Source organism: Bombyx mori, chromosome 9 (genome assembly GCF_030269925.1).
Source record: "Bombyx mori chromosome 9, ASM3026992v2".
Classification (NCBI taxonomy): domain Eukaryota; kingdom Metazoa; phylum Arthropoda; class Insecta; order Lepidoptera; family Bombycidae; genus Bombyx; species Bombyx mori.
Genome location: NC_085115.1, coordinates 7,900,942 through 7,913,987, shown reverse-complemented (window position 1 = coordinate 7,913,987; position 13,046 = coordinate 7,900,942). Strand labels below are relative to the sequence as shown.

At 32.6% G+C, this 13,046-nt stretch overlaps 1 protein-coding gene across 2 annotated transcripts in view; it reads left to right on the top strand.

Moving 5' to 3' along the window:
* Nucleotides 1-12,828, top strand: part of LOC101745995 (fasciclin-1) — a 69,338-nt gene extending 56,510 nt beyond the window's left edge. The window contains exons 5-14 of one of the 2 annotated variants that reach the window (XM_012688586.4): nucleotides 2,156-2,252; nucleotides 2,961-3,138; nucleotides 4,167-4,327; nucleotides 7,209-7,366; nucleotides 7,445-7,535; nucleotides 7,690-7,701; nucleotides 7,980-8,200; nucleotides 8,281-8,443; nucleotides 9,099-9,246; nucleotides 9,720-12,828. In XM_012688586.4, coding sequence (XP_012544040.2) covers nucleotides 2,156-2,252; nucleotides 2,961-3,138; nucleotides 4,167-4,327; nucleotides 7,209-7,366; nucleotides 7,445-7,535; nucleotides 7,690-7,701; nucleotides 7,980-8,200; nucleotides 8,281-8,443; nucleotides 9,099-9,246; nucleotides 9,720-9,925 — 1,435 coding nt within the window. In that variant the 3' untranslated portion in view covers nucleotides 9,926-12,828. The remainder of the gene's footprint in view (nucleotides 1-2,155; nucleotides 2,253-2,960; nucleotides 3,139-4,166; nucleotides 4,328-7,208; nucleotides 7,367-7,444; nucleotides 7,536-7,689; nucleotides 7,702-7,979; nucleotides 8,201-8,280; nucleotides 8,444-9,098; nucleotides 9,247-9,719) is intronic. The other variant, XM_004923990.4, reaches the window with a different exon arrangement.
* Nucleotides 12,829-13,046: the final 218 nt, after the last annotated feature.

Sequence of the window (13,046 nt, the reverse complement as noted above, 5' to 3'; positions counted from 1 at the left end):
ATTTTTTCTATCATGAAATTTTCGAAACGATACGAAAATCCTTAAAATTTATATTTCCATGTTTTTCAACTTTTCAAATATTACACTTTACATTATTTTTTTACTAGAGATTTCACAGTGGCTTATGGTGAACATTTATCCATTAGTCTGATAACCACAACCATTCTGTTCCTACGCCAATACATTCACGTTAATAATCTTGATTGTGCAAACTATGTTTATATACATACATTACATATGATTTTACTGGCTTAATTGTGTATCTATTAAAGATAAATAATACGGCATTTGTTTATCCTAGTCTATTCGCTCTGTAACCATTAATTATTATCGTATGTATTATCTTGATTGGCTACTTGGCTACGAGCCTATCTTTGTCAATAAATTCAAAGGAAAACAGTTGCGTTGGCATACTTAGAAACTCACTTACATAAATAAATAGACGTGAATATCAAGGATACCGTTAGTTTTTATTGCTCTAGATGAACAGAAGAAATCATAGATTCAGTACTTACCTCGCACTAAAGTTCGACTACTTCGCGGCAGAAATAAGCATTTTGATGGCACCTACCCATATGGCCTCACAATAAGCTATACCTGCCATTAGTTCAATAAAAACGTGATTCCGAATTTTACGCTAATCATAAGCAGTTTTTGATTAGTCACCATTGGAATGTTCACATTCTCTCATTAAAGTAAAGTACTATAGGACACTAGGGCGACCCGGTTCGATCAGCTGTTACTATTGGTATTTATTACAAAAACGATTTTTGGAAACTACTCCGGCGCTACCTAAAGTTTGTTAAATATACTATACTATGACCTATATTCTATTCTGATTTATAAACGATCACATGAACGTGAATTTTTATCAATATTTAACAATTTTTGCGTCAAAAAAAGTACTCCCATTAAAGTTATATGTATGTACAGCTGTCCAAACGCAACTTCGTCCTACACTACGTGGACTACACTTTCTCGATTTCAAAGCAAATCATTTGTTCCAAAATTGTAAAAAGACGGTGGAGAGTTACCGTATCAAAGTTTAGAAGAGAGGGATATAAGGGGCGCTTATAGGATTTGTTTGGGATGATGTCATCATTTCCTTTTCACTTCTCAACAACTACAACCTGAGCAGTGTACACCCCTACTCCTTGCAACCAATACTTTAATCATGTTGCGTTTACGTATTGATAATAATTATAATAACAAATGCATTTTTTGTTTAATTATTTTTTTACTTCTTATAATCTATAGATAATAATATACATTTTTTATCATTTCATTGGAAATTTCAAATTTCCTGATAATGTTCGAAAAAGTTTTTTGACAATCTCTATTTTTTTTTTTAATCATTTACAATCCCTATTCGTCCATATTGGAAAAGTATTCTAATTAAACGCCTATTCTGTACAAATAGCATGTACAAAGAATGTTTTGTAATAGGCCTATGAGCTGCAAAACAAAATCGCAATTCGGTTTCAAGTATATTTGGAACTTCCAATTAATGAATACAGCATCGCGTGTTTCAATTAAAATCAACTCGAGTTAAACTTACTTAGATATTCATCACGCGATGTTTATCATTTAGCTCATAGGACAACTACTAGTAAATTATAAAATCAATTTAATATTTAATAAAGAAATCAATGGACTACTATTGCATCCCGGCACACACTTTACTGTCATTGTAGCTAAAGGTGTAATTTATTAGAGGCCTACAATTCTTAATCAAATTATTAATGTTAATTATAAAACAATTTATTATTAATATTTATGATTTATTAATATTTGATTATTTTTACAGTAATTTGTGTTTTTAAAGAATAATATAAACATTAAACATATTCTGAATATTTTCACATCAAAACAGTGTCTACTAAATATTACGTATAGTAGAATTTTCATCTTGCTAATAATAAATAAATAATAATATAGAATAAACTAAACTATATATCATGTTAATTATTTGCAATAGTAGCATTTGCGCCCATATGTACTAGTATGAGATTTATTCGTCCATTTATGCAATTCAAAATACAAACAAATAGGAAAACTGATTTGAATAGTAAAAAGAAATAACTTTAAATCATTTGTGTTCTTCTTCTGCAGAATATAGTTCGAAATAAAAACGCTGTAAAAATTTATTTTTTAGGTCTTTCCGTCAAAAAGTGAACCAGCTACAAAAAAGCAAAGTATTTAACGCGGAGGGCCGGCATACATTCTTCATTCCAGTTGACGAAGGATTCGAGGTTCGAAAGCTAAATATTAACCTAAAAATTTCTTAACACGGAAACAACTAATACACTAGGGAAATTCAAATTTTCCTCCAAAAATGTGTGAGTGACGAGTGATAGCAGTGCTGATGTGTTGAAGTTTGTAGCAAAAAAATAATAATACATACAATTTTTTTTCATATTTTTCGCACAGCATAACATATAACATAATTAAAAGGGAATGGAATGGAAAATAAATTAAATGACCCGCTGAGTCAGCTGTCTCGTGAAATGGGGACGGAGTCCGTCAGTTGTCTTCAGTTTCGATTGTTCCTTCACGGAATACTCGTATAAACTTCCTTAATCAACACGTATGCTTTGCACATCAATGTAACTATACTGAAGTTTGAAGGGTGGAGTAGCCGTTGTTACTATACTGAGACCTTAGAACTCATATCTCAAGGTGGGTGGCGGCATTTACGTTATAGATGTCTATCGGCTCCGGTAACCATTTGAAACCAGGTGGGCTATGAGCTCTTCCACCCATAAATGCAATAAAACACGTGTCGTGTTTTCCGTTTACGTCATAAGAAAAAGCATGAAGATATTATCGATATTGTAACCATTTCAATTTTGAATCCCTTATGTGTTTTTACATAAAAAAATATATTGTATTGCATCTTCGTATTTGCCCTAAAAAATTTTATTTAATGTCTTAAAACTATTTTAAAATTTATTCCTCAGCCTGCAGCTAGGTCTGACCTGATAGATGAGAAAGTAATAGACGGTCACGTTATTCCTCACCATGTTCTATTCACGCACGCAACCCCCGACGCCAAAGAGTTTGAAACCTTGGCATTTGGAGACAATGTTAAGGTCATTGTGTCGTTCAGTACAACCATGAACGGTAAAGAGGAAATCAGTAAGTTTATTGATATTTTCAATTTCTTTTAATAAGTCGCGTACGATCTTCCTTCTCCAAATTAGGGTTCCTCATACTGTGGGGAACCAGAACTGATATACCTACATACTTATGTACTTTTATTTAAACAAGAGGTCCCGCAGTAGTCGAAATTCGACCATAATTAATTGGAATTGTAAGTTTGTACACATACTATAATCACAAATTTCGCCAAGGCTACACTAAAAAATAATAATAATAAAGACAAACAATATTTAATCTATTCTCAATTTGACCACAGACGTCAAGAAATAAAGTTTGACAATAAATAAATAGCATGCGTGTGTGCGTCAAATACATGGTATGTAGTGTGTGTAATGTTTTCTTTATTGATTTAATGTATCTTTTATGCATTATTTTAAAAAAATATTAGCATTGTGCACTTCTTCTCTATATTCTCTATAAGTTTAGAAAATTTCATACTCCTCCGTCTGCGCAATTATCGTAAAAAGGGATACAAAGTTTTTGCTTCACGTATTAATATATAGATATATACAAATATACATAGTAATCAAAACTCAGACAAGGAATTTATCAGTGTATCAACTGTAATCCGCAAAATTATAATTTGCGTAATTACTGATGGTAGGACCTCTTGAGAGTCCGCGCGGGTAGGTACCACCAGCCTGCCTATTTCTGCCGTGAAGCAGTAATGCGTTTCGGTTTGAAGGGTGGGGCAGCCGCTGTAACTATACTTGAGACCTTAGAACTGATATCTCAAGGTGGGTGGCGTATTTACGTCGTAGATGTCTATGGGCTCCAGTAACCACTCAACACCAGGTGGGCTGTGAGCTCGTCCACCCATCTAACCAATAAATAAATAAAACTTTGTAGCTATGTATTTTATTGCATATATGTAGTTATAAGTTAATCCTTAAAAGCCATATCTTGGCATCGAATCTCACAGCTGGTTTCTTTTAAAATATGTGACAAAAGGGCTTTTTTTGGATAATGTACTTTCTCATAATTAATATCTATCTTCTGTTTAGCTTACGTTAAATCGAATACTGTGGCTGGCGACGCGAAGCATAGCCGCGGTGTTGTATTAGCCGACATTGTCCGAGCGAATATTCCGGTGAAAAATGGTGTAGTGCATCTAATCCAAAGGCCGCTGATGGTCGTAGACACGACTATCATCAACTTCTTGAAGGTAAAATTATCATTTTTTAATATTATATCCAATATACTTAACTTGAAACAAATTTGTATGAAAATAGTAAAACATTAGTGTCTGCATACCGAGAGACATTCTTAGAGTCTTACAAATATTTAATCTTACAAAAAGTGGCAACGTACGTCAACTAGTTAATATTGGATTCTGTTTGAGATAGTATAGTTTATGAGACACAGTGTTTACATGGCACAGTTTTCTCCATCGAAGATTCGGTATAAAAACAGATAACATGGAATTTATTCAGTAAAAAATTCATCATGTCTTCAGCATAAACAACTCTTATTTGTACTGCCCTATGAGTCTTAAATAATATCTATGTAAATGGACCGTTACTGAATTAAAACCAACATAAAGGAAGGCCGCAAAATGTTCGATTATGATTATTTTTTTTAAATAACCGTAAACCTGATTTGAAAGTACCTTCCTTGATAAGTTTATTAGTCACGTAACCGTTTTCCAATATTAATAAATGTTTCGCTAAAATTCACTAAGATGTTTTCAACCGTGTCATTGATTTTCGCTTCATTTTTACGGGAACCAGGCAATGAAGGTAAAATGGAGCTGTTTATTTTTTCCATTTTATTATCCATCTTTGTGAGTGTCCTCTTTACTTCACGATCTCTATTTCAATTAATTTGCGTATTTTTTTTTAAATTACTAAGTCAATTAAGCACGTTTCTGAGTACATTTTCATTAAAACATATGTTGAGAGTAACTTTGACAATGTATTTTAGCTTCATCGCAAACATATATTATTAAAACAAACATAGTTTGCAACATTCCCATTTTATATTATAAATTTATTTTAGGTTATGTGTTATTGTAATACTAGGTGTGAATTTTTAGAACCATTAAACAACATTAATCATCCTAATGGTATCTAATAATTTTTTATTGTCCATTTAACAAAATCTGCCCTTTCTCTTTCACGTTATGTATTGCTACTCGCCCGCCCTGATGTTGAATCCTGCATGTACTTGAAACCTTAGATATATAATAATATACATATTATGTTTATTTATTGGGAAATTAACAGTATATAACAAACATGTAATATATATATTTAAATAGCTAAATAAAAACAGATGGTTCCACCATCAACACCATAATGAATAAAAAGTCAACAAAAAAAAGAAATTAAAACATTAAAGTTTAAAAAAAAGCAACACAATACAAAAACACACACAAATACAACATTTATATATATCTGCATGTATATACACATACACGTATACATTCAGCTCTATTGTAGGTTGTGCATATATTTTAAAACTTAATAATACACGCCGGACCTAACTCAACATAAAAATATTCCAAAATTGCATTTGTATATGCTACAAGTGATAAACAAAAGATGTCAACATTGGAGATCTTAGCATCGTGGACCCTACACGGTCTACGGCAAATCTGTCGGAAGCAAATTTCGTTCGAGCCATAGACAGTTAGAAGGTCTGTTTAGAACGGGCGAAAACATATTAATGAAGGCTTGGAAAAAAGATAGCTGATATCAATATTTTTATTTAATATCTTATTTAAAAACTTTTGATTCCTCAAAAAAGCATACGATGGCCAGGGAGATAAATGCTGTCGGTTCCAGACAGCTGAAGCGATGACAGCGATGTAGATGTTTCAAAACATTTTTTATTCTCTTTTCAGTCGCTCAATATAAATATTATATTAGGGATTCCAAGCGACAGAACTATATTCCAAGATAGACCTTACAAAGCTATTGTACAAGAGATTTAGGGAATTTTACATTAATAATAATACTATAGTGTAATACTTATGCATGTACACTTAGTCGAAAAGTTCTATTGTGTCTGATTTACGGACAAATTTAATAAGCGTTTATAATCTTATCTTAAATTATATGTATCCTGTTACCGTTTTTTTCTATGTGAAAGAAGTAAATTAAAATATGATGTGCATAAATACCCGTGCAGGGCAAATACCACCATGCTATATATTTCTGCTGTGAAGCAGTAAAGCGTTTCAGTTTCAAGGGTGGGTGGGGCAGTTGTTGTACTGTAGAAACTGAGACCATAGACTCATGTCTCAAGATGTGTTGCGGCATTTATGTTGTATAGGTATGTCTATGGGCTTCGCTAACCACTTAACACAAGGTGTGCCGTGAGTTCATCCAACCATCTAAGCAATAAAGAAAAAATAGATAAAAAACGTTTCTGTCCGCGAACTTACTTATGCGATTATGATTTTTATTCTCATTGTAGTGAGTCACTGCAGTGCATATTTATATTTTTTTAATGCTTATACGAGTCAACAAATTAACGGCCTCTCTGATATTAAAGGTTACCGGAAAACATAGGCATCACCAACTGAATACCGCCACTTACTTTGAGACATAAGGTCATAAATCTTAGTTGTATAGTGTAATGGCCGCACTGCCCTTCAAAAGGGAAGGCAATGTTGCTTCACGGCAGAAATAGGCAGGCTATCGGTAGCCATCCGTGCAGGTTCACAAGTGGTTCGACCAGAAATAAATCTGGTTTTTTTTTTTCAATTTGTTTTTTGGTTGTTTTTCTATATATTGAAAATATGTTTAACATAAAACAAGAAAAGTAGTTGCATGCACAAAAACTAACCTAACTCATTTACGAGTTTTCTCTCTCGATAAACGATTTACATGTATGTACGTATTCCCCTAATACTATTGCACATTTGTATTCAAATTTAACAGCAATACATTAATGTGTAGTAATATAATTATCTAATTATTAACAAGACGTTTACAGGGCTAACTTGAATATAATAGGCGATGAAGTTGAAGAGAATATGTTTGTTGAATAATTTTATTAAACATTTCGTGATTAAATTGAACATAAATGATTTCTGACAGGAAAAAGAGGATGGTCCACTATGTAAATTCTACGAAGTGCTTATGGATTTGGGACCCAACAATCAATTTTACACCGAACTCACTTTGGCTAAAGATATTACTCTGTTCGCTCCTTCAAACGAAGCATGGGCTGAACTTAGTGTTCAAAATATTATTAGGTAATTTCCTTTTACATAATAAATCACATAAAACTTAAGTAGGCTTGAAAATACAAATAAAAAAACAACATTTTCCAGAAACCATCAGAAGCTAAAAGAAATATTAAATTTGCATCTAGTACGCGAGCGACTTCCTATGGACGCCATAATCCACAACAACATGAATCAGGTAAATTAACACATAAATATATTTACAATCTGTTGTTGTTATTTAAAAATAACTTTGAGCGCCAATAGTGAATTATAAAACGCAATTTATATTAAAATTAATGCCCTGCACTGGAATTAATTCTCTGGTTTCGCCGCTGCTTATTGGAAATCAGCTCCCCGGAACTGTATGTTAAAACAATTTTATCTGTGGTGTATTTATCTTTGTTGATATATTTATGTATTTCCTTTTTATACCATTTGTTTATTTCAGTCGGTTATTTGCATGACTGCAATGTGCCATCTGTAGGTTTTTCATTTGTACTTGAATTGTAAAGTTATTGTTTTATTTTGATTAAATATGTTTATTTCCGTAATCTATGGTAGCATGTCAGTGATAGTGTAGTAGACAGAAGTTTTTTACACTAACAGTTAGTAAAACATGTTGATATTAATTTCAATCTAGATCTACCAAGCTCCAACGGCGCTTCCACGCAAATACTTATACTTCAATATTTTGACGCGTGGACAAAATCAAACGCTGACAGTGGAAGGTGGTGGTGTTAATGCGACAGTGATCCAACCAAATATCGCAGCAACCAATGGATTCGTACACATTATTGACCGAGTTCTCGGAGTACCTTATACTACTGTGTTTGAAAAACTAAAGGCCGACCCCATGCTTAAGTAAGCTCGGATAAATTAAGGTAACATTGCGATATAATTAACGTGAATGTTCCACTAACATCGTGTTTTACACCTTTTAGTATCACCTACAACCTCGGCAAGAGACAAATGTTCAATCATCAGTTAAATGATATGGAACATCGCTATACATATTTCGTGCCGCGGGACCACGCCTGGTTGAAATTCCAAATTCGGCACCCTTCTGCGTACAAAGCCCTTTTCAGAGAAGACTTCGGTTATTTCGTGAGTACTGCTTACTAAACTTCCAAAGGACTCATTTATATATTGTAATTTTTATCAATATAAATATTACCTAATTTTTTATACGTTAAATAAAAATAACTAACAGCACCAATTTACGTAATAATAATGATTAGATATTATACTATATTGCTCATTTTAAAGCGGACTATTAATATTATCTGAAGAAATGAAGTTATTTTTAAGAAAAGAAGGCTGCCATTTACCTTGAATATTGGGTTGGTTTCTGTAGGATTATACTTAATATGGTTGTCTTATCCTATAGACCAGAACATACTAATGCTTCGTGTTAGAATTAGACAGGATGGTGATAGTATTTTACGCATCGGTGGGGGTCCATAATCTTTAACAACCTATTTTAGTCCACTGTAAGACATATGCCTCTCCGAAGACACGTCACGCGACCCGATCATGGTACCTTTTTACCCTTCCATAATAATAAACCCTACAATTTGTAAGTGTAATATAAAGGAACTATGTAAGCTATGAGTAGCCAGATAGATTATTGTCATTGAATGACACTATGACGTCCTGTTATCAATCGCTAAGCAGTTAAAATTATATAATGTTCCATGTAATTGAATTTGTTGTTCTTTGTTTTTTGTATGAATTGTATCACGATGTGTTTTTTTTTCAGACCAAGCAAATATTAGAGCGTCATGTGATTAGGGCGGGACGTGCTTACACTGTATCCGATTTAAAACTGCTCGCGAATGAAACGCATCCGTTTGTTCTACCGACCTCCCGCGATCCGCTCAGGTTGCGTGTGAAGGAATCTGATAAAAGTAAGCTTTTGATTATTCTTTCGCATTATAAACTTTTATCTTTGAATTTAATGGTGTCTAATTTAGCTAGATAGGTAGCATTTTCACTTTTTTTTTTTTCTTTTTTACTGTTGATAGGACCTCTTGTGAGTCCGCACGTGTAGGTACCATCACCCTGTCTATTTCTGCCGTAAACAGTAATGCGCTAACAAGTAAAACAGATTGTTTTGAAATTATATTAATTATATAATGAGATTGTTTTTCTTCCTCGACTTGTGTCGGCTTTCATAAATATCCCGTCCCGTTTCCCACAGAAAAAAAAGATATCTATACCCCAAAATTTTAATGAGATTTTATGTGAAAAAAAAAAAAGAATAGAAAATGAATAAATGATGGAGAGAACCCCAGCGTGTTTTACTGTAGTGCCTCCTCTTCCTCGTTATATATTATTTATCATATATTATATTTATATATTATTGTTTTCTTTCAATCAGATTATTACGTCGAATGGAACGGCCACTGGATCCATGTCTTCAGACCAGATGTCGAATGCACTAATGGTATTATTCATGTCATCGACGAGCCATTCGTTTTGGAGAGCGACATCCGAGCCACAGGCGCATCTGAACGTTTAAATCTACCATTTCTCGTTCCAGTTTTGTCAGCTTCGTATTTTTTGGCTAAGCTTTTCGAGAACTAAACGATTATTTTTTTCACAGTCAATTACGTTTCGCGATTGTTATTACTGATTTTTAATAAAATGAGTTTTTTGTAATTTCATGCACTAACATAATTTACGATAGCCGATTGTGTTTGCGTGAATCATCAGATAGACTTCGTTTAAATTTAAATCACAAAAGTGACTTGCATTTTAACTAATATAATATTGTACTGTTTTTACGTAGTGATCCAAATAGATTGGATTGAATGAAAACACTGCCAAAGAATTTTGAGGCGAAACGGCTACAAAATTTTAAAACTTCATGTATTGAATCAAATATAGAATACTTAAATTATATTCGAATTCTTATCCAAAAACAAAATTATACGTTTTATTAAATTTCTCATCTTTCGTGCCTTCTTTAAATTGAATACTAAGGATTCATATTTTAAAACCACCAACATATTTTAAACTATTTATTTCACTATTTAACTGTTTGAAAAAAAAAAAAACTGTTCTCATCACATTCCAGGTTCGGGAATACTTTTATACTTAACCTTATATTAGTTAATAAAGTAAAATACGTTTGGTTGCTTCAAGTACCATTTTAAAAACGTTAAATACTAAACTCCTATACCATAATCGTCAAATATAAGAGTTGTTTAATAAAAAAAAGATTAGCGTCTCGAGCTTATGAAACAATTACAGCAATACAGCGTTAGCCGTGAACGGAGTCGTTCTAAGAAGGTTTTATGATTTTAATCGCTGCATGCTAATATACCGCGTTTTCAATTTGGGTAGATATTATAAATTTACATATAAACACTATTATTAAATGTATTGTAAATAGGAGTGAATGTGCTTATTAGAGGTGCATTTGTGATTAATTATTTAAAAAAAAAACAATAAGCCGATGTAAATAATTTTTGTAAGTTATATTTTATTATTTTTAATTTTATAACGTAGCATTTTATTTGAATGCGACTGAAGATACTATCGAACATTTTGAGAAAAAAAAAATTACATACAAATTCACAAAACCTGATATGGATAATACCGAGTTTTCGTTGACTTTACAAAAGCATGGAAATTGAAGATAGGGCATTAAATTTAGCAAATAGTACGGACCTATTTATTTTGGTTCCTTATTCGGACACTCACCAGACCGTCAGACGGTGGGCAGAGACGTTTTTATGATAACTGTAGATCACTCATGTCTCATAATATACGTCATTGGCATACCTGCCTACCTAGACAATAAACTTGAGTTTATAACTTAAAAAAATAAATAAGTGGACTATTTAACTACCTAATAAGTCGATCGGAATGCTGCTACTTGCTGCGACCAATTTATTAATTTTAAATGATAAAATAAATAATTATACGATCAATTTTAGTAATGTTAAACCATTAACCGCTTGCAGTATTTATTTGTAATAACTAATCATAGCTTCATTTTGTAATTAATTATGAAAAATGAATTAATGAAAACTCTGGGTCAATGGGAAGATGTTGGCCCTCTCTGTGCTTTGTACAGTATGTTCCATGGAGAGTGCTCACAGTAATTGTTTGATATGATTCTGTCATCTCCTTCCACCATCAAACCGCCTGTCACCGAAGCAGGCCGGTCACCGTTCTCGCCGAACCCGTCACTTGGGACGAAGGGCTCGATGAGTAAATTACCCATAGACACAGCCCACTGAGCTGCTCGCCGGATCTTCTCAGTGGATCGCCTTTCCGATCCGGTGGTAGATTCTGCGAAGCATTGCTCTTGCTAGGGCCAGTCTTAGCAACACTCCGGTTTGAGCCCCGTGAACTCACCTACATGTCAAGGAGAAGCTGAAATAGCATTTCAAGGCTATCAGCATAGGTAGGAAAAAGAAAAAAATCCGCAAACTTGGAACAGCTGCACCCATCGAAAGTGCGTTCTAAGAAATCCATTTGACCACGGACTAATTAACTCTGGCATGAGCTCCCGAGCCCTATAACGTGTTCTTCTTTAACGAGGTTTGAAAAGAGTTGGCAATTTTTAATAATTTATTCCAAATTTTTATACTTATGGCAGCATTTCAAAATTAGTTTCATTCTACGCAATCACGTGTAACGACCCCAAACTACTGCAAAACTCAAAGAAGTTATGAATATTTTGTTGATTAAACTAACCCTGGCGATCGTAAATGATAATAAGTACTACGAAAACTCGGAATACTGTGTATTTTAGAATACTAATAGGTTAAATACAATTTACCATTTTTGAAATTCTGAGAAATAACTTTACGAGTATTAAAATTATTTGCTTCATACAGTTGGTTTATAAAAGTCGGAAACTGTTCAAACTTTAGCACAATTTGAATGAAAATTATCATGACGATATCAAATATAAGAACTTCTATTGTCTATTTCTGTAGTTGTGTGAAATTCGATAAGGTAATAAAAAATCAATTAACATTTATATTCCTTATAAAATGCGTTGCCAATATCAGAGCATGATCACATCGATTTGTAACGATTTTTGAAATTTGTATAGTTATAAGCTACTTTCAGTATATATGTATCTTATAGAACACGATAACCTTTGTCGACGGATTACCATTTAATTAGTTTAATTTAAGCCAAAGCTAAATGTTAAATCAATTGAAAAATGTAATGAATAGATGTTATGGGGAGACATTATTGGAAATTTATCATAGCAATATCTATAATTTATAGTGTTGTTAAACTATGTATAGTGAAGGGTTCAAATAATCAATTATATTTGAAAGCCCGAGACAATATGGATTCGACCATTTATTTAACAATGTTTGGCTATTTACTAGTTTCGAATTCAATTAAATAGTAAGTGTTTGATGTATTCAAAATACTATGTCAAATTAGTCTAAAAAGTTTATGGCGAAATGTTTAATGAAAATGAATTTACGTGTAAAATAAATGTAATAAACCTATGAATGTCGTTTTAATTTATTTTTAATTTAAAGGTTTTTGTTCTGTTTATAAATTACCAACATTTATTTATCACTTATTGTGACCGTGCACCTCTGTGATGAGATTATAACAATAGAGTAATCTGTTTTGGAAGGTGAATTCAACGGAAACTTTGAGTTGCCACATATAAACTCAATGATAATGATCGATCGATACGTGAGTTTCATCTCGACGAGTA